Source organism: Salarias fasciatus, chromosome 16, assembly GCF_902148845.1.
Source record: "Salarias fasciatus chromosome 16, fSalaFa1.1, whole genome shotgun sequence".
Lineage (NCBI taxonomy): Eukaryota > Metazoa > Chordata > Actinopteri > Blenniiformes > Blenniidae > Salarias > Salarias fasciatus.
In genome coordinates, this window is record NC_043760.1 from 29,733,536 (window position 1) to 29,754,898 (window position 21,363).

Here is a 21,363-nt window from a genome sequence, read left to right on the forward strand (position 1 = left end):
TCAGGCCGGCGGCGTTGCCAAAGGGCACGTTGGCGCTGCCCACTCAGGCCAAGGCGCTGGGAAGCCAGATGGAAACCAGCAGCTGAACGCGGCGGCCTCTTGACTCTGGGTTTGCTCTCTCTTCCTCGCAATAGTGTTTAATGAAGGACACCTTGGGAAAATATGTGCTGCGTTGAACTCCCGCCTCGTCGGCGAATGGACGGCTGGTCGGTCGTTGTTCTGGACGGACGGATGAAGCCGAGCGCCGCTGCAGAGAGGAAGGAGTGAAAAGACAAAACGAAAAATCCACAGCAGCGTGACTCAGAGCACATCCCTCCCACACACACACACACACACACTCTGCTGCGCTCGGCCCTGTTCGTCTGCAGAGCGGTTTGTTCAAAGTGATCGCTGAAGTCGCGGGGCGCCGTCTCGTTTTCACGTTGACAGTTTGGTCAGAGGCTTTTCCTCTAATTGACCAGAATAAATAAGTAAACCACCGTCCAGCTGAAGTTCGCTCCGATCATGAGCGATCCGTGTGTAAGGGAGCGTGGAGCTGTTCAAGTCTGCTCTGAAAAATCAGAATAAAGTGTTGGAACGTTTGAAAGCTTGAAACAATCTTAGTTTTAGCCAGATCTATTGCTAAAACAGTTTTATTATTATTTTTTTTGCTGTTGTTATTGTCCATCTACTCACACGTGCAATCTAATTATTTACTGTGCCGTGGTGCACATGAGCGGTAGCAGCATTTTCAAAAAGTTGTGTTTTCAACTGTTGCCACAGAGTTTCCAGTTGTCGTAATTGTGTAAACTCACCTCCTAAACACAAGGAAGGTTTTCTGTTTCCACTGGAAATCATTGTCCTGAAGCTGGCCTGATGTTTCCTCCTCTATCTGGAGGCGCTCTTGCCTCACAGCGAGACGAGCTCTGGAAAAGGTTTTCAACGGCTTCTTCTTTAGTGGTTGTACAGTAGCTATAGGGGTGAAACAGTTGGATTTCCTGGATATTTACACACTTCTGTACACATTTGATCCACATGTAGGTTCTTCCCTAAAGTGTGAGCTGCTCTCCAAACGCGGCGCTGACCTTGGTGCTAAAATGAGGAAAGCGTCCTTTGATTTCTGCTGGAAGCTGAATTATTGAACGCGGCAGGTGGAGGATGAGTCACTGAGAATTCAATAAATTACAGGAAACCTGAAGTGGAAAACACAACGTGGTAAATGCGCACTTTGCTATAGAGGGGAAGCTAAATTGAAATGTCTCCGGGATCTGCGGTATCTGATGTTGTGTACCCATGTTTACTAAGACTGTTGTAAACGAACCACCTTTTAACACGTGTTAGGTTGAATTAAAAAGTCTGAATTGTTCGTCTTCCCAGTTGCAGCAGTTCTCCTGTGAGGTGGAGAAAGAAACGTAGAGCATGTCTGCTGATGTATCGCTCTCCTGACGATCAGCAGCGTCCACAGAAGACTTGACTGAACTGCACTGAATGTGCAACAAATCCGGCCAATCGCATGAAGCTCTGTTACATTTTCAACCATTACGTAATGAAATATCTGGTGGTTAAAAACCTGAAGTGACACAAACAAGCCACGGCTGCATGTGAGGCCACAGAAAGAAAGAGCACTGTTAATTTATAAGGAAATAAAATCAGACTCATGTTTAATTGATGCTGTGCAGCAAGCTTTTTAATCATTGATCACATGATGGAATGTTCATTTCCATAATGTGGTCGGATCCGTGGCGAGAGTAATAAGAACACAGCAGATCCAAGCAGGTCACGGACGAAGCCAGACTCCTTTTTTCACCCCTCTGTACCTGTGATTGCTATTTATATCCTCTCTCTCTCTCTCCCTCTCTCTCTCGCTCTCTCTCCGTCAGTGTGTGGGGGAGGAGAACTGGGTGGACAGTCGGACGGTGTATATCGGGCATAAAGAACCCCCGCCGGGAGCCGAGGCCTACATCCCTCAGCGTTATCCCGACAACCGCATTGTCTCCTCCAAGGTGAGCGAGGCGCAGCCGGTGAGCCGGTGCCACGGCGCCGTTTGTCATCCCGCCGCTCCTTTTGTTCCACACCCAGACAGCCATGTAATCTCTCTTGTCGTGGCGGTTTTAGGGATGACACTCTTCACTTTCCTTGTGTTTGTGGAGCTGTTTATCACACTCCGTCTGGCCGGAGGCAGCGCTGCCGCGCGCCATTGTCTCCTCCTTGTTTTGTTTTTCTCCCCCTTTTTCCCCCGTTTTTATGTGTCTCCATAGTAATTTCGCTGTCACTTCTCCCCGCAGTACACCTTCTGGAACTTTGTTCCCAAGAACCTGTTCGAGCAGTTCAGGAGGATCGCTAACTTCTACTTTTTGGTCATATTTTTGGTTCAGGTGAGACGCTCACGTTTCCTCCTGTCCGTCTGGGATTTGAGTTTTTATTTGTTTTCATAATATGCTTCACAAATGCATAGAAACACAATAAAATCAGGAATGTAGAAGGAATGTAGAATGCAGAATTGCATTTTGGAAGCAGAAAGAACTGCAAGTTTGTCCCGTCTCTCAGACATCAGTGTTCGGTCTGCAGCGAGGTCTCACTTTGAGCCGTCAGCTGCTCTCTCTGCTCAGCGACCCAGCTCAGTTAGCAAAAACTGATGCATTGTGGGTAATGTGCTGAAGCTCAGCCGTGTCACGAACACACGGTTTCCAGCTGTCGGCGCGGCGTTTATGTCCTCCATAGTGAAAATGCCTGACGCAGTTCCGTAGCCTCCCCGCCCCGCGCCCGCACCAGGCCTTCGCAGACCAGGAAGTGGGACTTTCTGGATCTGCTGAAGCTTCAGCAGGGCAGGGAGCAACACAGACACAGCTCCAGAGTGTGTGTGTGTGTGTTTGTGGAATTTTTTAACAGCAGTGTGTGAAATACTGCGCCCTCCTAACAGAACAGAACAGCTCCAGTCTCTCTCTCTCCTGTCTGTCTGAGCGTCTTCCTCCTGCTTCCTGCAGCTGATCATCGACACCCCCACCAGCCCCGTCACCAGCGGCCTGCCCCTCTTCTTCGTTATCACCGTCACCGCAATAAAACAGGTAGGACGCACTCACACAGGCGCGCTCGCATTCCCGGGAAACATCACAAACGACCGTCCTCCACACACACTCTGGACCAATCAGCTGCCGTATTATCTGTGTATACACACATTCCTCTCCAAGTGAAAGGCCGAGCCATTGAGCGTGTCTGGCGATGTGAGAAATATGATAATGAATGGTCTCCAGTGTTAATGACTGGAGCCGAGGGTCCCGAGCCCCGGGGAGATGGATGCGCCCGGCGCTGAGGGATGGGGCGCTGCCGCTGATAGATGGAGCTGTTGGGGCTCAGGAAGCCCGAGCTTCACTGGAACATAAATCTAAAACACGACACGCCGGCGAGAAATCCAGGAAACAGGTCACTAAGCTCAACAGAGCACAATGCTAATTAATTACAGTGTATGACTTTCACCCCTCTCTCTGTCTCTCTCTGTCTCTCTCTCTCTCTCTCTCTCTCACTCGATCTCATGGCCCCAATTCTCTCTGCACAAAAATCTATCTCCCCCCCCCTCCGTCTCCCCTCATACCAGCAAGCTCACTGGGTTCCTCCTGTGTCTGGCAGGGCTATGAGGACTGGCTCAGACACAAAGCCGACTGCTCCATCAACGAGTGTCCGGTGGACGTGGTGCAGCAGGGGAGGCTGGTGCGGACGCAGAGCCACAAGCTGCGGGTGAGAATGTCCTCGTCACAGCGGCGCTGCACCTGAGAACGCAGAGCTCCGCTGCTGTGCTGCTGCATTTCTCCACTACTCTGCCTTCCCCCCCCCCCCCCCCCCCCCCTGCTTGTTTTTCCCACCCATTAATTGCGCTGCCGGTGCAGCAGAGGGTCCCTGGCTGCGGCGCAGCCCCGTGAGGCTGAGCGGGCCTGATGTATTTCACGAGTTTGGATATTCCTGTCATCATCTCCTCATGTTCTCTTCTGTCGGCCTGATGCAACGGCAGATCGCGGCCTGTTAGCGCGCTCCCTCGGCTTCCTGACTGTTTTTTATTCTTTCTTTTTTTTAAACATATAAACCCTTCACAGCTGATCCTCATGGTGGCTTTTTTCCGATCATTTTCTTGTTTTTACGTCCAGGTGGAAGTGATGACAGGAATCAGGTTTAATCAGATGTGTGCACAGTTCACCTGAAAACTGAAATATGTGAGGTTTTATTATATATTCACATGTTTCCAGTGACACGGCTTCAGAGTACAGATGGATTTATTCTGTAAAAAAATCCCCTTGTTGATGTCAAAGGATATTCAGAGTGTTCCATCAAACAAAAATCAATAGAAATCGCTTTATTTCCAGATCAAGTAAATACACAGGGAGGATTTTCTGTTCTTTCTGTGTGTGCCTAGGATTCTCCTCCCACAGTCCAAAAACAATAGCTTCAATAGTTACTCTAATGCAGAACTGAACTCATCGGGGAGAAAGGGAGTGTTTCTGATCGGGATTTGTCATTTTCAGAGGTTTTGAACAGTACAGACCTGATATCTCTGTCTACATATGAAGCCCAGCTTTATGAGAGCACCGCAGACATCGTGCACACACTTCTATAAGTTGCATTTTGGTGTTTTACCAAAGTAAACATTGAAATGTTTCCTCCAAAGTGAGTTTCAGGTGGAAGTGCGTGTCGGCCTCTGGCAGAGGAATCCTCGCCGCCCGCGGCTTGTTTGGCTTCGCTGGAATCTAATGCACGCCTTCCTCTCTGACAGACGAGCGGGACGCACGTCTGCCGCCGTGTGTTCGCTTCACGTGCCGTTTATGACCCAGATGAACTCTGAGACCTTTATTTTTAAAGCGCACTCAGCGCAGTAAATCGGGTTAAAGTGGAGATCTAAATCCAGCTGCGGCTGCTGCTTGTTAACCGGGGAGGAGTGTTATTGGTTTTGATCTTTTTATGGACTTTTTTTTTTTTTTTCTCTTAAGAGTAAATAAGAAGTAGAATCAACATCTTTTTAATCATTTTAGGGGTTTTAACTTGTGAACTTTTAAACTCCGGAACTTCTGATCCACGTCGATTTTCAGGACTTTGTGAAACATGAAATTGAGAACTTGAAGTAAATTAAGATCTTTAAAGGATTATTCAGTAAAAAAATAAAAGATTATTAAAGGAATTATTCATAGAAGGCTCAACAATGAAGACAAGACAGCTGAAAAAATGACAAAGACAAGAGAAAAAGTATTAAAAAATAGTAAAGTTGAAGGTAAAATTCAATCGATTATGTAAATGAGAGAAAGAGATTGGACTCAGAACAACAGATAAACAAAATAAATTATTAAAATGTGGTAAAAAGGGGCAAAAACAAGATAATGAGACGTGCAGCAGAATGTGAGCGTGCGGCTCTGGAGATGTGTGGATGCGCCACGGCGTGGCGGCAGGTACGAATCCGGAGCTGCTGGAGGTTCAGTGTCTGCTGTGTGGGACGTCCAGGCTGCTCGCTGTTCGTGGGAATGTCTCTGGTTGGGAGGACGGTCTGTGGACGCGTCTCGGCCTGTCCTCCTGCGTGTGGTTCTGCCGGTGAAGAGCTCCGTCTCTCCTCCCGCCGTCTCCCGCCGTCTCCTGCACCGCAGATCAAACGGAGAGGATTAGAGTGTGAATTGGGAGCAGGAATAATGATGAATACATTAATCATGCAAAATCGCAGCGCGTGTGTCATGTGTATGGTCACCGTGGAGACGGGATTTATCAGAGTTTAAGCTGCTCTGCTCGCATAATCCGTTATGCAACTTCTCAATCCTGTAAAAAAAAAAAAAAAAACGGGAGAAAGAATGGTAAAGGGTGAGCAGACAGTTACTCAGCTGACGGCGGTGTGTGTGTGTGTGTGTGTGTTTGTGTGTGTCGTCCTCCGGCAGGTCGGGGACGTGGTGGTGGTGAGGGAGGACGAGACTTTCCCCTGCGACCTCATCCTGCTCTCCTCCAGCCGCCATGACGGGACCTGCTACGTCACCACCGCCAGCCTGGACGGGGAGTCCAGTCATAAGGTAGACTGTCCCCCCTGTCCCCCCGTCCCCCCGTCCACAGTCACCCTGATCCCAGGTCTTCGGACGGTTCTAGTCAGGAAACACCTCACACAGCAGCCGTTTGGCGGTCAGAGGATTCCTCACAAAGAGCTGCGCTCGTTATGTAACGGACTGATAGTGTTACTGATGAGATTCATGCTCGGTATTACTGAAAGAATCCGTTTGTGTTGGTAGCATGAATCATTACAACACTATTCAGACACAATTATGTGTTTCAGACAACATTTCTATCCTTTATTGGATCGTGGCTGCACTGAGAATAGATTAGTCTCCCATGATTAAAGACAGTTGTTTGTCATCAGAATACTTAATTCAATTCTTCAGAGTTATGAAAAGTATCAGGAATATTAAAGTTTTTTTTTAATTCACAAAAACCGCAATTTTTTTTTCTTTTTTCATGCTTGTATTTTGTTTTAGACAGTACAGACCAAGCTGAACAAATAGATAGAGAATGAAACGATGTGTGATTGTCGTCTGGAGAGCAAATCTTCATGTGTGTGATTTTCATGAGCAAAAATGAACAAAAATCTGAAAACACAGAGACCATGAATAATTTAGTTTGGCTTATCCCTTTTTAAGATTTTTAAATTTAAATTGTGTTTCAAGCTGTTTCCTAACATTTGTGAAGTGATTGATTAAACGCAGACAGATGGCAGAGGCAGTGTGTCGCTCGCCGCTGCTCCGGTGAGTGAGCGGTGACGAAGGTGACACATCGTTTCACATTTTCACTTTTCCTCCGATGTTCACTGATGTCGATCACTCAACGGCACGCATGGCTGCACCGACACAAACACACACTCACACACTCTCACACACACACACACACACACACACACACACTGACCTTTAGCCGGCCCGGCCTGCTCCGTGCTCCCGCCTCGTGCACGCCCTCAGCCCGACCCCCCGCCGTGCTCGCCGCGGCGGCCTGCTGTCGCCGGCTGACCCCGGCGGCGCTCCATCGCCGCCGCCCCTCCTTCCCGGCGTCTCCTGGTCCTCCAGGACCCCTGCTGGGACGGAGCGTCGGACGGCCCTGCTCTCATTAGAGGCTGCGGATGACATTCTCCCCGTTGTCCCCCCCCCCCCCCCCCCCCCCCCCCCCCCCCCCCCCCCCCCCCCCCCCCCCCCCCTTCCTCCACCTTTATCTCAGACCTATTATGCTGTACCAGATACCATGGCCTTTAGAACGGAGCGGGAGGTGGATTCGCTACACGCCACTATTGAATGTGAACAACCACAGCCTGACCTCTACAAGTGAGTGTGACTCTCGCTCGCTGCCGCGCGGTTATCAGCGGACCCTTCCCGCTCTAATCTCGTTTCTGCCAACGTCCTGATCTGATTTTGCTGTGACTCCTTCCAGATTCGTGGGACGCATCAATATTTACAAGGATAAAGAGGAGCCTGTCGTCAGGTGTGTGTCCTGCAAATAGTCCTGCAAATAGTTGATAGGTTTGGAAAAAGACTCGGCAGATCATTTGCCCAGCTGGCACCTGAGTCCAGAACGTCGTGGAGAAATGGATTCATGGATGTAAAGGTGGAGGGATGAGAGGTTTGAGGAAAGGATGTTTTTACTCCTCCGTTCACTTTCAAGCTGAGTCAAAGTTGCTTCACAAATGCATGAAACAAGATACAGAGAGAGTGAATTTATTTAGACTGGAAATATGATCGAGGGAACGGCTGAAGGTGGGATAATGGATGCATTAAGCAGTGAGGATGAACGGATGAGATATTGAGTGGGTGGATGAGGAAGAGGTGCAGGATGAGGAGGAAGAAAGGTGGGATGGAAAGAGGGAAAAGTGAAGATTGGATGAAATGAGTGATCAGAGAGGAGGGATGTAGCAGGGGATGAATGGATGAAGTGTGAGGATGAGGTGTGGAGACTGCGTGGATGAAAGAAGAGATGACAGATGAGGATGAAGGATGGAGGAAATAAGGAGAGACGGACGAGAGTGAGAAGGTGCAGTTCAGAATCAACACCCTTCACTGGTTTGGTTGTTCTCTGGAACAGTTTTCTTCCTCAGATTGTTGACCGTCTGATGGTGTGTGTTGTTTGTGTGTTGTTTGTGTTGCAGAACGCTCGGTGCAGAGAACCTGCTGCTCAGAGGAGCCACGCTGAAGAACACTCAGCATATCTATGGTATCGTTTCAGATGAAGGCCGCTGAGATGTTGTGATGTGTGTTTGAGGCTCAGCCCGGGTTTTTTTTTTTTCCCCTCCCTCCAGCTGTTGCAGTCTACACCGGCATGGAGACCAAGATGGCTCTGAACTACCAGTCCAAGTCCCAGAAGCGCTCTGCGGTGGAGAAGTATGACTCGCGTCTCGTCCTGCAGATGATGTGGAGTCGGCGCTTCACGTCCTGACCGCTCTGATCTCCCCGCAGGTCCATGAACGCCTTTTTGATCGTGTATCTGTGCATCTTGATCAGCAAAGCGGTGATCAACACGGTGCTGAAGTACGCCTGGCAGTGGTCTCCGGACCGGGACGAGCCCTGGTACAACCACCGCACCGAGAACGAGCGCCAGCGCCACGTGGTTCGTCCCCACCCCCCCACCCCCCTCCTCTGGAGTCCTCACCCCCCGGCCGCTGACGCGATTTCACAGCTGCCGTTTGTTTCCCCCGGGCGCTGCAGGTGATCCGGGCCTTCACGGACTTCCTGGCCTTCATGGTGCTGTTCAACTACATCATCCCCGTGTCCATGTACGTGACGGTGGAGATGCAGAAGTTCCTGGGCTCCTACTTCATCACCTGGGACGAGGAGATGTTCGACGAGGAGCTGGGGGAGGGCGCTCAGGTGAACACGTCGGACCTGAATGAAGAGCTGGGACAGGTACACACACACACACCCACACACACACACACACACACAACCACACCTCCGGCGCCGTGCAGCCACGGCCTGACTCCACCCCCTTGCTCCCCCCTCCCAGGTGGAGTACGTCTTCACCGATAAGACGGGCACGCTGACGGAGAACAACATGGAGTTCATCGAGTGCTGCGTGGACGGGAACGTCTACATCCCGCACGCCATCTGCAACGGCCAGATCCTCAGCGCCGCCTCCAGCATCGACATGATCGACTCCTCGCCCGGAGGATACAGGAGGGTGAGTGCGCACGTTTCAACTAAGTCCAAGACATCAGCCAACATCTCAGGAGGAGTTTTGAACCGGTGTCAATAAGCAGAGCATGTTTCTGGTTCCAGCTGATGAGAGGTAAGAGCTCTGAACGCTCTGACACTTCCTTTGTAAGGCATAAGTGTTTTCTTTGTCTTACAAGGGGAGAAAGTCCTCCGGTACTTGGAAAAGTGATGAGCTTAGCATTCATGGCAGAGGAACAAAGATTAGTTTAGATTTAATAGAATGAAAATCGTGCAGTCAGCATGTGGAGCAGCGGCCGCCACAGATGACCAGAGAGGGAGAGAGCGCTCCCTGCCAGAACCTCGCTTCACCCCGCAGAAACCCTGCTCTGCGTCCGCCGATTCCAGAAAGCTGCAGAAAGCTGGCGCCCGTTGCTGCTTTTGCGTGTGAGTCTGACGTGTTTTTTCCCCCCGTTTTGCAGGAACATGAAGACCTGTTCTTCCGGGCGCTCTGCCTGTGCCACACGGTGCAGGTGAAGGAGGAGGAGACGGTGGACGGCATCAAGAGGGGCCTCCACCAGGGCCGGCCCACCTCCTTCTACATCTCCTCCTCCCCGGACGAAGTGGCGCTGGTGGAGGGGATGAAGAGGTGAATGACCAGACCCAGAACAGCTCATTCATTCGTTCTCGCTATGATTCCACGCTTTGGCTGGAATTCCTGACTCATCCAACAGATCTGCTGTAGCTGAACTCTGCTGCGTTCAGAGAGTTGAAGTCGTGAGCTCCTCAGATAACACCTTCACACATAAACGTCGGTTCAGGAGAGCAGGAAATGAGCCGCTGCCGGGAGATTTAAGTGCTGAATAATCCTTCCTGGGTGCAGAACTGCTGCACAGGATTTTAACATCCAATAAATTCACAAATCGACTGAGCTAATTGTCAAACTGACCTTTTGGGATTGTATTTAATCTTATTTATTGTTTCTTCTTACCTCCTTCCCACATTAGAGTCAGAGCTTTTTTTCTTTTTTTCTTTCCGTCTGACTGTAGCTGCAGACGTAACACACACCTAACCTGCACCATCACTCTCTACGGCTGACACAGATGTGTGAGTTCAGGTTACGCTGAATGCGTCAGAACAGCTTTTAGCCGTTTAGCGTGACGGATGTGAGTGAGTGAGTGAGTGTGTGTGTTAAATAATAACCCTGCCTTCACTCTGCTTGCCAGGCTGGGTTACACCTATCTGAGGCTGAAAGACAACTACATGGAGATCCTCAATAAGGACGACGAGATCGAGAGGTGGGTATGCTGAGAGAGCGTGTGTGTGTGTGTGTGTGTGTGTGTGTGTGTGTGTGTGTGTGTGTGTGTGGTCACACCACCGCAGATGAAATGGGAGCAGTTTACTTGATGGATGTGGGGTCGTACATCAGCTGGCTCCGGGGAAACAGCGCTCAGCTTGTGTTTCATGTTCAGTAGAATCTACATAAAAGAAAAAAAAAAAAAGAAAGCAACCCTTCCGACCACAGCGGAGTTCAGAGTTGTTTCTGGAGCCGCTCGATGGGATCAAACTGCTCCGGCCGGTCTGTGAGAACTGGAGGCCGCCAGATTCCATTAGAGAGCGGCTCGGTGGAGAGTGTTTAGTGTTTTGATCTGTGGGGTGTGTTTGTGTAACCGCCGCCTCTCTCCATTACTCTCTGCAGCGGCCTGTCAATAGCGAGCTATTTTAAGGTGGCGAGGGAGGGGGGGGGGGCATAGCACCCTGCAGCCAGGAACTCTTCAAGCACTGGGAAAGTAAAAGCTTCACGTTGTAATGTTGTAATGCTGTTTTTACTCCTCATAATGTATCTAGATTTTAACATTCCTTTGAACAAATTTGATATTATTTGATTTTCGGCTGTAGAACTACATGAAACACAAAATGAAGCAGCAGTGAAATTATGTTTACTGTTTACTGTTTGGGAACTTCTTGGTCATGCAGTATCTGCAGTGGAAAGAGGTGAGAAGGTGAAGTGTGTGTCTTCCAGGTTTGAGCTGCTCCATGTGCTGAACTTCGACTCTGTGAGGAGGAGAATGAGCGTCATCGTGAGGTCCAGCTCAGGTGAGGCTCGTCCGCCCGCGGCCGGAGCGGCTGGCGGCTGCGCCGGCGGCTCTGACGTGTCGGTTGTGGTTCCAGGAGAGTACCTGCTGTTCTGTAAGGGGGCGGACTCCTCCATCTTCCCACGGGTGGTGTCTGGAAAAGTGGAGCAAGTGAAAGCCCGGGTGGAGCTGAACGCCGTGGTGAGAACGCCGTTCACAATCATGGTTCAAGGTGGAGGAAAATAAATGTGATTTTCACATCAGATTTTACAGAAAATAGGAATTTCATGAAGCGTGAATAGATCTCGTTTTCCGTGACACAGTCTCTCAGAACTTCGTTTCTCGCCGCTGTGCTTAGACTGGAGCGTTCCTGGATCTCTGAATCCGCCGTGCTCCTGGCGCTCGTCTCCCTTCCAGTCCTGTCTCAATAAACTGCTTTACGACGCAGTAAAGCCGATCAGGAACGGCAGCAGTTGAACCTGCTCGGCGTTTACGGTCTGTCAGATGAGGACGGCGGCTTCTCCATCACTTTTACGGCGTCGTTGCTGCGCGCTCTTCCTCTTATCACCTCCCCCGGACTGGAAGCGTTCATGGCTTTTCCCTCAGTCATCAGCCCGATTGGCATCAAACACAGGAACCCTTTTAGAACATGTTTTAGTTCCTCAAGGAGCCGCAACTCTTCGGTACATTGATTGAAATGCTGAAAGTTTCGCCTAACTTCTCATCTAGTCTCATAATAACCTACAGACGTTCACAGATTTAGAGCCTAATGTGGATTAGATGTGGATTTCCATAACGAGGCGTGTTGCTGGTGTCCAGGAGGGGCTGCGGACCCTGTGCGTGGCGTACCGCCGGCTGTCGCAGTCTGAATACGTGGAGGCGTGTCACTACCTGACCGAAGCCAAGCTGGCCCTGCAGGACAGGGAGCAGAGGCTGGCGCAGGCCTACGACGCCATCGAGAGGGAGTTCGTCCTCCTGGGAGCCACGGCGGTGGAGGACAGGTGGGTGGATGGGGGGGTGGAGGGGGGAGGGGAGGGGCGCTGTGGAAACAGTGCAGTGGCAGCGGGAGAGAAGGGAAGATGAATGAATCATTAAGAGGACTGTCAGAACTCTCGTCGGCGACTTGCTGCAAATACTGCAGTGCTGAAGTCTTTCCTTTCTCATTTTTCTAGTTTTTTTTTTTTCCTTCCCTGACAAGAACACTTCAATATTGATCCAAACTAATTGATTAACGTTGTGACAGTTTCATTTCCTCGTAGATAAACTACTGATGGGCCGGGACAGGGGTGGTCGAGCATTGATAAGTTATCAGCAGCTGGTAATGGATGGAGCGCAGCCCTGATGAATGCCTTCGGCCGCTTTATTGGCTTATTGACGCGCAGGCTGCAGGAGAAAGCTGCCGACACCATCGAGTCCCTGCACAAGGCGGGCATGAAGGTCTGGGTCCTGACGGGGGACAAGATGGAGACGGCGGCGGCCACCTGCTACGCCAGCAAGCTGTTCCGGCGCAGCACGCAGATCCTGGAGCTGACCAAGAAGAGGACGGAGGAGCAGAGTCTGCACGACGTGCTGTTCGAGCTCAACAGGACGGTGCTGAGGCAGCGCTCCATCTCAGGGTAGGAGGCGCGGCGGCGCTCGCACGTCCGCGGCCGCGCCTGCTACCGACCCGCTGACGGTTCGGTCCGCTCGCCCTCCAGGCTGTCGGTGGACTGTCTGGACTTCGGCCTGATCATCGACGGCGCCACTCTGTCCGCGGTGCTGAAGCCGCACCAGGAGGGTCCCGGCCACGGCAACTACCGGGAGATCTTTCTAGAGATCTGCCGCAACTGCAGCGCCGTGCTGTGCTGCCGCATGGCGCCGCTGCAGAAGGCGCAGGTGAGGAGGCGTCCGCGGCCGCCGGCCTGAACGCCGCGGCCTCGGCGGCGCTCGCTCAGACCGGGTTTTGTTTTCCGCAGATCGTGAAGCTGATCAAAGCGTCCAAGGAGCATCCCATAACCCTCGCCATCGGCGACGGAGCCAACGATGTCAGCATGATCCTGGAGGCGCATGTGGGCATCGGTGAGCAGGCAGAACATGCAAACTCCACACGCCCGTCATTTAATCCCTGTGAGGCGAGACGACTTAACAGTGATGAAGACAAATAAGGATTTCGCAGACCAAATCTAGTTTTTTATGAAGATTTGAATGAATGTTAAAACAATCGGCATTAAACAGCTTTTCACTTTTTTAACGGTACGCAGACACAGATGCAGAATTTGATGATTTTCCTCCTTAAATCCAGTTTTCTATCCAGTTATTTTTACAGTCAGGGAAACAAATCTGAATGCACCTTCAGTTACTTTGTTCCTCCCACACCATCAGTACTGTCTTACATTTCACGGTGAGTCGTGAGAGATTGCAAAATGCAATAAGTAAATATAATACCAGTGTTTTTGCGGTGTGTATTTTCCATCTCCTCTTCCCTCAGGCATTATGGGTAAAGAGGGCCGGCAGGCGGCGAGAAACAGTGACTACGCCATCCCAAAGTTTAAACACCTGAAGAAGATGCTGCTGGTCCACGGCCATTATTACTACATCCGAATTGCTGAGCTTGTTCAGTACTTCTTCTACAAGGTACTGGATCGATGCCTCCTATATTCTCGACGCTCACACGTTTTAATCACTTTATCGTAATTCCCAGTGAAGCCGAGTTACAAAGCGGCCGATTTCTCAGCGACTCCTGACAGATTACTGGATTCACGATTCCCCGGCGCAGCGCTGTGCAGGATTCATGGCCGTGATGATCAGTGTGGGCGGCTTCCATAGCGAGCGGTGCCCTGCCAACTGATTCATTTTTTTTCCTGCTGGCAGGCCGGCGCTGTGCGGCCCACTCACTCGGCTTATAGCACCCAATCTGCAAAAACAGAAATGTGTAGATAGTAACATTTTTAGATTTCTCAAATCTCCTCACTTGTAAAATGTCACGAGCTTATCACTCTCTCCTCTCCGCCTTGTTTTCTGTTTATTTCTCTCCTCTCCAGAATGTGTGCTTCATCTTCCCTCAGTTCCTGTATCAGTTCTTCTGCGGGTTTTCGCAGCAGGTCAGTAGATTTTACTGGGTCAGAACTGCAGTTATCAGCACACAGCGGTAGATCCGGTATGTGGGTCAGTGACAAACACGGCTCTTCTTCCCCCAAACATGTTTAAAAACCCACATTAGATTTGGTCAGATTTCCAGTTTGTGCTCGTGTTGATTTAGGATTGCAGTCATTTTTTTAGTATCTGTTAAATAATAAAGGTAAATAGAGATTGTTGGTGATGAAGGCTCATAAACATCTTCACTGTTGACGTATCGGACTGCTGACGTGAAGACCGATCTGAAAATAAAAAGTGTCTCCGTCCTCGCTGTCGCCCGCGGGCGTGTCCAGTCTGACGGCGCTGTTCTCCCTCCGCAGCCGCTCTACGACACGGCGTACTTAACGCTGTACAACATCAGCTTCACCTCGCTCCCCATCCTCCTGTACAGCCTGGTGGAGCAGCACGTCACCATGGACACGCTGAAGAGGGACCCCTCGCTGTACAGGTGAGACCCCCGCCAGCAGGCCCCTCCCCCGCCAGCAGGCCCCTCCCCCTAAACGTCCGGCTGGCCCCGTGTGTGCTCACGCCCGCTGTGGCTGAATGTCTTCCAGGGACATTGCTAAGAACTCCCTCCTGCGGTGGCCGGTCTTCCTGTACTGGACGTGCCTGGGCGTGTTCGATGCCGTTATCTTCTTCTTTGGTGCCTACTTCCTGTTTGACAACACCACCTTCACCAGCAACGGCCAGGTGAGCCTCCGCCCGCGGTGTGGCGGTTCTGGGTTCATCCCGTAGCTCTCCGGTCCGTGGCGTCTGTATGAACACTCACTCATCTCCATCGGATTCCCACTAGGGGAGTGAAGCGCAGGGGCTTGACTCGCCGGTCATGTTGTTGTTACTCTGGAAATGTGACGGTGACGTTTTTGTCCTGGGTCGCCTCATAGGTCAGCAACATCGGATCTCCATCCATATCGACAACGCAATAGCATCTTTCTCTGTACCGTTGAGTTGTATCATGTCAACTGTTTTCGATTGCCCTCGGTCCTGTTTTTTAAGTTGAAACATCCTGAAATTCATTTTACCCTTTGTCCTGATTCCTTTCTCTTTTTCTTCCCCCTCCTTCTCTCTGCTTCCTCTCTCTTTATTTTGCTCCGCTCTCCTTCTCCTTCTTCTCGGTCTTCCTCTCCTCCTCCTCCTCCTCCTCCCTCTTCTTCTTCAGCTTATGACCACCAACACGCAGATGGTAAGCCTGTCTCCCTCCCTGTCAGCTCTCTCTGTCTTTCACGCTCTTTTAGTTCCTGTCGTATCGTTTCTGCTTTCGTTTTGCCCGTTTCATCCGGTCTCATCCCCCCTCGCTTCACGTCATCCATGCACTCTCATCTGAATGTGTAGTTTTCCAGAGCTCCATTATTTCCCTAATCTGTGTAAAGCCCTGAGTCCTGCACTGACGTTAACAACTCCACCGACATGGTAGAGCTCCTAGAAGCCTCCCCACATTATCCCTGTGTGTCCCTGTGCTAGTCGGTGAAATAACACTACTGTGTCCGTAGAGGCTGAGATCCAGCATCTGTTTGTTTCTGTGTCTTCTGCGTTTGTGCATCTGTGTGTGTGTGTGTGTGTGTGTGTGTGTGTTTATGTGTTCCTTCATGTATTTGTAGTTCTCGGGGTTGGTTGGTGGGTTGATAACTGCACTGCTTCTGTTATTTAAATAAAGAGAGAGAGAAGGATGAGAGGGTTTTAGCAGAGACAGGTGTATTTAGTCGTTTCCTTGACGCCGCCTCCCCTCCTCCTCCCCCTCCTCCCTCCTCCATTCTCTCATCCCATCTGCTCACTCCTGATGTTTCCTGAACTCTCTCGGAGTTCAGCATGTAGACAAAGATGGCAGCTGTGAGATAGAGAGAGGAAAAATGAGCGATGAGAATGATTTTTTTTTTTCCTTAACGAATAGCAGCGAGGCCGTCTGGTCTCTTTCACAGACGCACTGTAAAACACAAGATGTTCATGGAAGTGTAGTTGAGGTGTGTGTGTGTGTGTTTGTGTGTGTGTGTGTGTGTGTGTGAGTGATTGATGTGGCCACTAATCTTTTGTTGTTTACTTTTTTTTTCTCTTATCTTCCCTTGTAGATGTTTGGAAACTGGACGTTTGGGACTCTGGTCTTCACTGTGTTGGTCTTCACCGTGACACTCAAGGTGTGTGTGCACACGTCCATCAGCGTCCGGGAGGACGGAGCGTGACGAGACGGCTGTGTCTCCCGCAGAGCGTAAATTAGCCTGATAATCACAGTGCAAACAGTCACAAGCTCACATCTACATGCAATTTAAAGTCACGAGTTCGGATCCAGAGTGTTTGGTGTCCCGAACAGAAAAACCCTAAAACCCAACCTGGGTTTGAACCAGGTAGCTTGTCACTGTGAGGCGCGAGTGTTACTCCGCCACCCTGTGTGTGTGAACACGTCTTTAGAAATCAAATCAGGCACGGGAAAAAGCCCACTCATGGCTTTTGTATTGCATAATCTCTCTGCGTGCGTGCGTGCATGTGTGTAAACAAGCTGTTAACTATTGTGTTACATAAATGATTGACGACTCTCCCCCCTCAGGCAAAAGTCATCGACTTCATTGACTGGTTTAGAGTTGACTGTGTGTGTGTGTGTGTGTGTGTGTCTGTGTGTGCTTTGTTTCAGCTGGCCTTGGACACACACCACTGGACGTGGATCAATCACTTCGTCATCTGGGGCTCGCTCCTGTTCTACGTGATCTTCTCTCTGCTGTGGGGCGGAATCATCTGGTACGTCCTCCCCCGTCCTCCCCCGTCCTCCCCCGCAGCGTCTCTTCCTGTGTGTTAGACCTGATGGAGTGACCCCGTTCCTCCGGTTTCTCCCGCCCTCCAGGCCCTTCCTCAACTACCAGAGGATGTACTACGTCTTTATGCAGATGCTGTCCAGCGGGCCGGCCTGGCTCAGCATCATCCTCCTCATCACGGTCAGCCTGCTGCCAGATGTCATCAAGAAGGTCCTGTGCAGGGCCGTCTGTCCCACCGCCACCGAACGTGCACAGGTAGGCCGGCGCTTTAACTCCGCCCCCTTTTCCTTTAGCGATGTCTGCTAACAGAACGCTCTGCTAAACTCCATTAACCACCGACTAATGTGAGAACTGACATGACCTTATCTGAGTTGGGGAATCCTCACACATGCTAATCTGTTTCACGCGCCGAAGAAGGCCGCTCACGTCCGCAGCAGCAGGATTTACTGTGACTTCCTGTTCTCTGTGGCTTACTTCCTGTGAATCAAGCTTCTCCCTGAGTGGATAAAAATGAGAGAAAGGTCTGACAGATTTCTTCCTCCTGTGCTTTTTCTTCTCTTCTCTCCTTCCTCACTGCATCCAAATGGATCACCGTAATGAAAATTCACGCCATCCTGCATCGTCCCTTTCTCCCTCCGTTCACGCCGTTTCCACGTCCTCCCGTTTCCTCTCTCTCTCTCGACCTTCCCCGCTCTCTCGCTCTGCACTCACACCCTCCGGTGGCCTCTGCAGTCCACCCGCCCGTGCCTTACTGTGGAGCCGTCCACCATCTTCATGCTTTCTCAGTCCTCAAGCAGAATGAGTTTCTGATTGGCCCAGAGAGACGAGGGAGGAGCAGGAAGAGGAGGTGACGCTCTCTTTCAAACCCCGGTTCTCACGAGCATGGTGGCATGTGTCGGTGTGAATCCCTGCTGCGCTGTGTTGAACTCTGACCCGCTGTGAGGCTAAACCCCGAGCTGAAGACCAGCTCTGCTTCCGTCTGTAACGTGGCTCCTTCAGCTCAGCTGTGTGATGTTTTTCACTGCTTTTCATTTTGCATGCCCGGTACCATCCCGTATGTCTTTCGTGTTGTTTTTCTCGCTGTATTTACCTTTGAACCAAGACAGAAAGTTTAGGATATGAAGCACCGCCCCATTGTTTCTCATGTCTTGAGTCTAAATATTTGCTCCCGTCTGATTCTGATTGTATCTTCCTCACTTCTTTTCACTGGACTCAGATTGAGTCTGAACTGTGCAGGAGCTTCAACAAAAACACAACAGGCGGTTTGTCAGGGCAGCTCTACGTTCTGGGATGGCGTGACCTGCAGGCTTTTACTGCCTTCCTGCCCCAAAACACCTGAATCCACTGAATGTGTCGTCATAAAGCCTAATGAGGAGCCAGTCCTCGCCATCAGGTTGTTTCAGCAGAACATCGGGAACCAGGATTGTCTCCATCTGGACCCGGAGATGTCCCAAAGTTCCACGATTCACTTTAAAATGGGAAAAATCTAATAGATAAAGACTAGATAAAGAGAGGAACCACAGATGTGCCTTTCCACTCTGAATTGTTTTGACTATTTTTAGTCATTTTATATAATTGGATATATAAAGTTAAATTAGGTCCCACAACTTGGCTAATGTCCTATATGCTAATTAGGCACGACCTCATTCTGGTCGTTCTGTGCATGCTCCGTCGTGATGACGCAATATTCCAAGATGAAGGCGACTCATATGGAGATGATTTATTTAACGGCAGTTTTAGAAGAACTGGACACAATTAAACGATCAGATCGACGGGCACTGAACAACGCGAACAATTTCAAACCTGTAGCGTCAAAGTTAATCGAGAAAGAAAGACGAGAAAAGTGCTTTTTACTTACGGGAGACGTCAGTACGTCTTGGCCGCCCCGTCCAATCAGAACGCTTCACAGACCCCGGCGTGAGGGAGGAGTTAATTCTTCGTTTTTCTCACGTAAACACGACGCTCATGAATATAATTCTGAATTACGGAATTCAGAATGAACCAATTCCAAATTAAAAACACCCTGTAACCATGTAGAAGTGTGGCGAACATCACACCAACAGGAGTTCTGTCAGAAAAGGTCCGCAGTCAGGATCTAATGCAGAAAATATATTTCAGATCAGACCAAAACCGCAGATCAGCAGCCTGAAGAGACCAGAAACCCTCTGTTCTGCTGAAGGATGGAGGCGCTTTGTCTAAACATCTGTCATGAAGAACAGCTGTTAGCTTTCAGACGGCGTACATCACCTCCTGATCACCTCCTCTCCTTCAACGCCCTCCACAGAAGGTACGGCCAGCGGGGGCCCCGGAGGGCCGCGTGGCCCCTGGCCCCGCTGGTGGAGGTGGAGGCGGTGAGAGGGACCTGCTCCGCCCGGACAGGACCTGTGAGGCCGACTCTCAGACCTATGACTCCATGAAGCCTCACGGCCGCAGCAGACCCTAGAGGCCCGACCCTGCTCCCCGGGGGAGGGGGCCGCGGTCGCCACGGTAACGGTGGGGGTGTGGAATTCCTAACGCTGCTGTCTGCCGCTCTGAATTGCATGTGGCTCGGACCCCCGCTGTGCCTCCAGCTGAAGGGTGGGGGGGGGAAGTGTCCCTCTGTCAAACCTACTTTCAGGAATCACAATCCCCAATTAACTCTGCGGCGGCGGTTTCAGAGCGTGCTGCGCCGCTCGCCGCATGTGGGGCAGGAATTAACTCCATCTGGGGAGCAGCCAAATGAAAAATGTCATCCAGGTTTTATTAGACTCTAAATCCATCGCCACTTGTCACCACGGCTCCGACAAGTTGCAGGAGCTCGCTGTGCCTTTTTTTCTGGGTCAGAGAGAATCGAACTTCAGAGCTGCAGCTTTCTTGAAAACACACGGCAGCAGGGGTCGGTACTTCTGACTGTATGTAGATGAGGACGGAGCCGCATCAGTCGTCCATCAGCCAGGGTCTGATTTCATTGGCCGACTCCGCCCACGGCTGCTGACCCTGGCTGCTGAGGCAGTTTGAAACCCGGTCCTGTGTCTGTCTGATCCCACGTGCACTGGTGACACCTGCTGTTGGATGAAGGCAGTGCACGTGAGAGTTCCCTGTGTTTGGTGAGCATGTGGAATCTTAACAGCATGACTGTCAGTCAAAGGGGGGGTTTTCAGAGGGTTTCTTCCTGCTTATGAGTAAATTTTTGTTTGTTTTTTGGCTCGTTCATGCGCGGAATCTGATCCAAGAATCTACATTCATTCGTGATTCAAATTCAATCCAGAAGTGAAGCAAACCTTCAGAAAACACCCGACCTTTTGTCCCGGATGTGCCGACCCTCCTCGCATCCCGTGTGTCCTGCATGCCCTCCTGATGTCTCTGTCCTGGCGTTCCTCACGGCGGTGCGTTTGCTCTTCCGTCCGCAGGATGAGGAGAAGCTGCTGTCGGGTGGCGTGGCCGAGTTGACTCCACTGTCCTTCTGCCAGTCCTACAAAGGCAGGAGCGCGGACTCCTCCCACCTCCACCTGGGCGCCGCCGAGACGCTGTCGCTCCGCAGGTCGGATCCTCTTCCCCACAAACTCCTGGCCCACCTGGCCGAAGGAGGAGTGACGGACCTGTGCTCGCTCAGCCCCTACATGCTCCGCCTCTCGGGGGCCGGATTCGCCTACTACGCCCCGGGGCCGGAGACCTCGGTGTGAGCGCGCACGCCGACCCGGCAGGACGTGAACCCTGTGGGCTGAAAACCCGGAGCATCTGGAGGAGGGAGGGCAGGAACATGGATGGACACTCCTCGCTGTGTTCACCATGTGCATTTTCAGGGCTAGTCCTGAGCTGAAAACCCTTTAGCTGCCCCCCCCCCCCAACCTCACCTCATTCTGGGTCTTTCGTTCCGTGGTTTCAGCGTAGCCCTCGTTTCACTGTCATCCCGCTCAAACTCTTACTTGAAAAAGTCTTCGAGGAAACGGGGAACCATTCAGTCCGAGTCTGCAGCCACTTTCCCAGCCCTTTCTGTCATTTTCAGTCTCACACCCTTTGCCTGTTCCTCCACTATCTATCTTCTTTTGTTTGTTTTCGCCTATTTGTAAATGTTTGTCCAAAAAAAAAACAAACAAACAAAACAAAAAACAGATTTGTGTACAGTTCGTGGTCCGGCCAAGTCAGGGGCAGCTGTCCGGCTCCGCCCTTTAGGTGTGCGTGCGTGCGTGTGCGTGTGCATGTGAGCCAGAGTACGCATGAATTTGCCTGTTCCTGTATGTTTGTATGTGACACACCTTTGCCTTACAGGTAACCACACAGCAGCAGCAGCAGGCTACGAGCCAAAGGAGAAGGGTGTTAAAAAAAAAAAAAAGCAGAAGT

At 50.9% G+C, this 21,363-nt stretch overlaps 1 protein-coding gene across 1 annotated transcript in view; it reads left to right on the forward strand.

Moving 5' to 3' along the window:
• Window positions 1–20,718, forward strand: part of LOC115403674 (probable phospholipid-transporting ATPase IH) — a 28,845-nt gene extending 8,127 nt beyond the window's left edge. The window contains exons 2-30 of the mRNA XM_030112649.1: window positions 1,860–1,982; window positions 2,265–2,354; window positions 2,964–3,044; window positions 3,604–3,711; window positions 5,880–6,008; window positions 7,195–7,298; window positions 7,405–7,455; window positions 8,117–8,181; window positions 8,267–8,348; window positions 8,424–8,574; window positions 8,673–8,870; window positions 8,971–9,144; window positions 9,599–9,765; window positions 10,343–10,414; window positions 11,140–11,213; window positions 11,289–11,392; window positions 12,011–12,192; window positions 12,574–12,807; window positions 12,889–13,066; window positions 13,147–13,249; window positions 13,659–13,804; window positions 14,212–14,271; window positions 14,626–14,753; window positions 14,860–14,995; window positions 16,369–16,434; window positions 16,926–17,029; window positions 17,133–17,298; window positions 17,776–17,890; window positions 20,433–20,718. Coding sequence (XP_029968509.1) covers window positions 1,860–1,982; window positions 2,265–2,354; window positions 2,964–3,044; window positions 3,604–3,711; window positions 5,880–6,008; window positions 7,195–7,298; window positions 7,405–7,455; window positions 8,117–8,181; window positions 8,267–8,348; window positions 8,424–8,574; window positions 8,673–8,870; window positions 8,971–9,144; window positions 9,599–9,765; window positions 10,343–10,414; window positions 11,140–11,213; window positions 11,289–11,392; window positions 12,011–12,192; window positions 12,574–12,807; window positions 12,889–13,066; window positions 13,147–13,249; window positions 13,659–13,804; window positions 14,212–14,271; window positions 14,626–14,753; window positions 14,860–14,995; window positions 16,369–16,434; window positions 16,926–17,029; window positions 17,133–17,298; window positions 17,776–17,853 — 3,354 coding nt within the window. The 3' untranslated portion in view covers window positions 17,854–17,890; window positions 20,433–20,718. The remainder of the gene's footprint in view (window positions 1–1,859; window positions 1,983–2,264; window positions 2,355–2,963; window positions 3,045–3,603; window positions 3,712–5,879; window positions 6,009–7,194; window positions 7,299–7,404; window positions 7,456–8,116; window positions 8,182–8,266; window positions 8,349–8,423; window positions 8,575–8,672; window positions 8,871–8,970; window positions 9,145–9,598; window positions 9,766–10,342; window positions 10,415–11,139; window positions 11,214–11,288; window positions 11,393–12,010; window positions 12,193–12,573; window positions 12,808–12,888; window positions 13,067–13,146; window positions 13,250–13,658; window positions 13,805–14,211; window positions 14,272–14,625; window positions 14,754–14,859; window positions 14,996–16,368; window positions 16,435–16,925; window positions 17,030–17,132; window positions 17,299–17,775; window positions 17,891–20,432) is intronic.
• The last annotated feature ends 645 nt before the right edge of the window (window positions 20,719–21,363 follow it).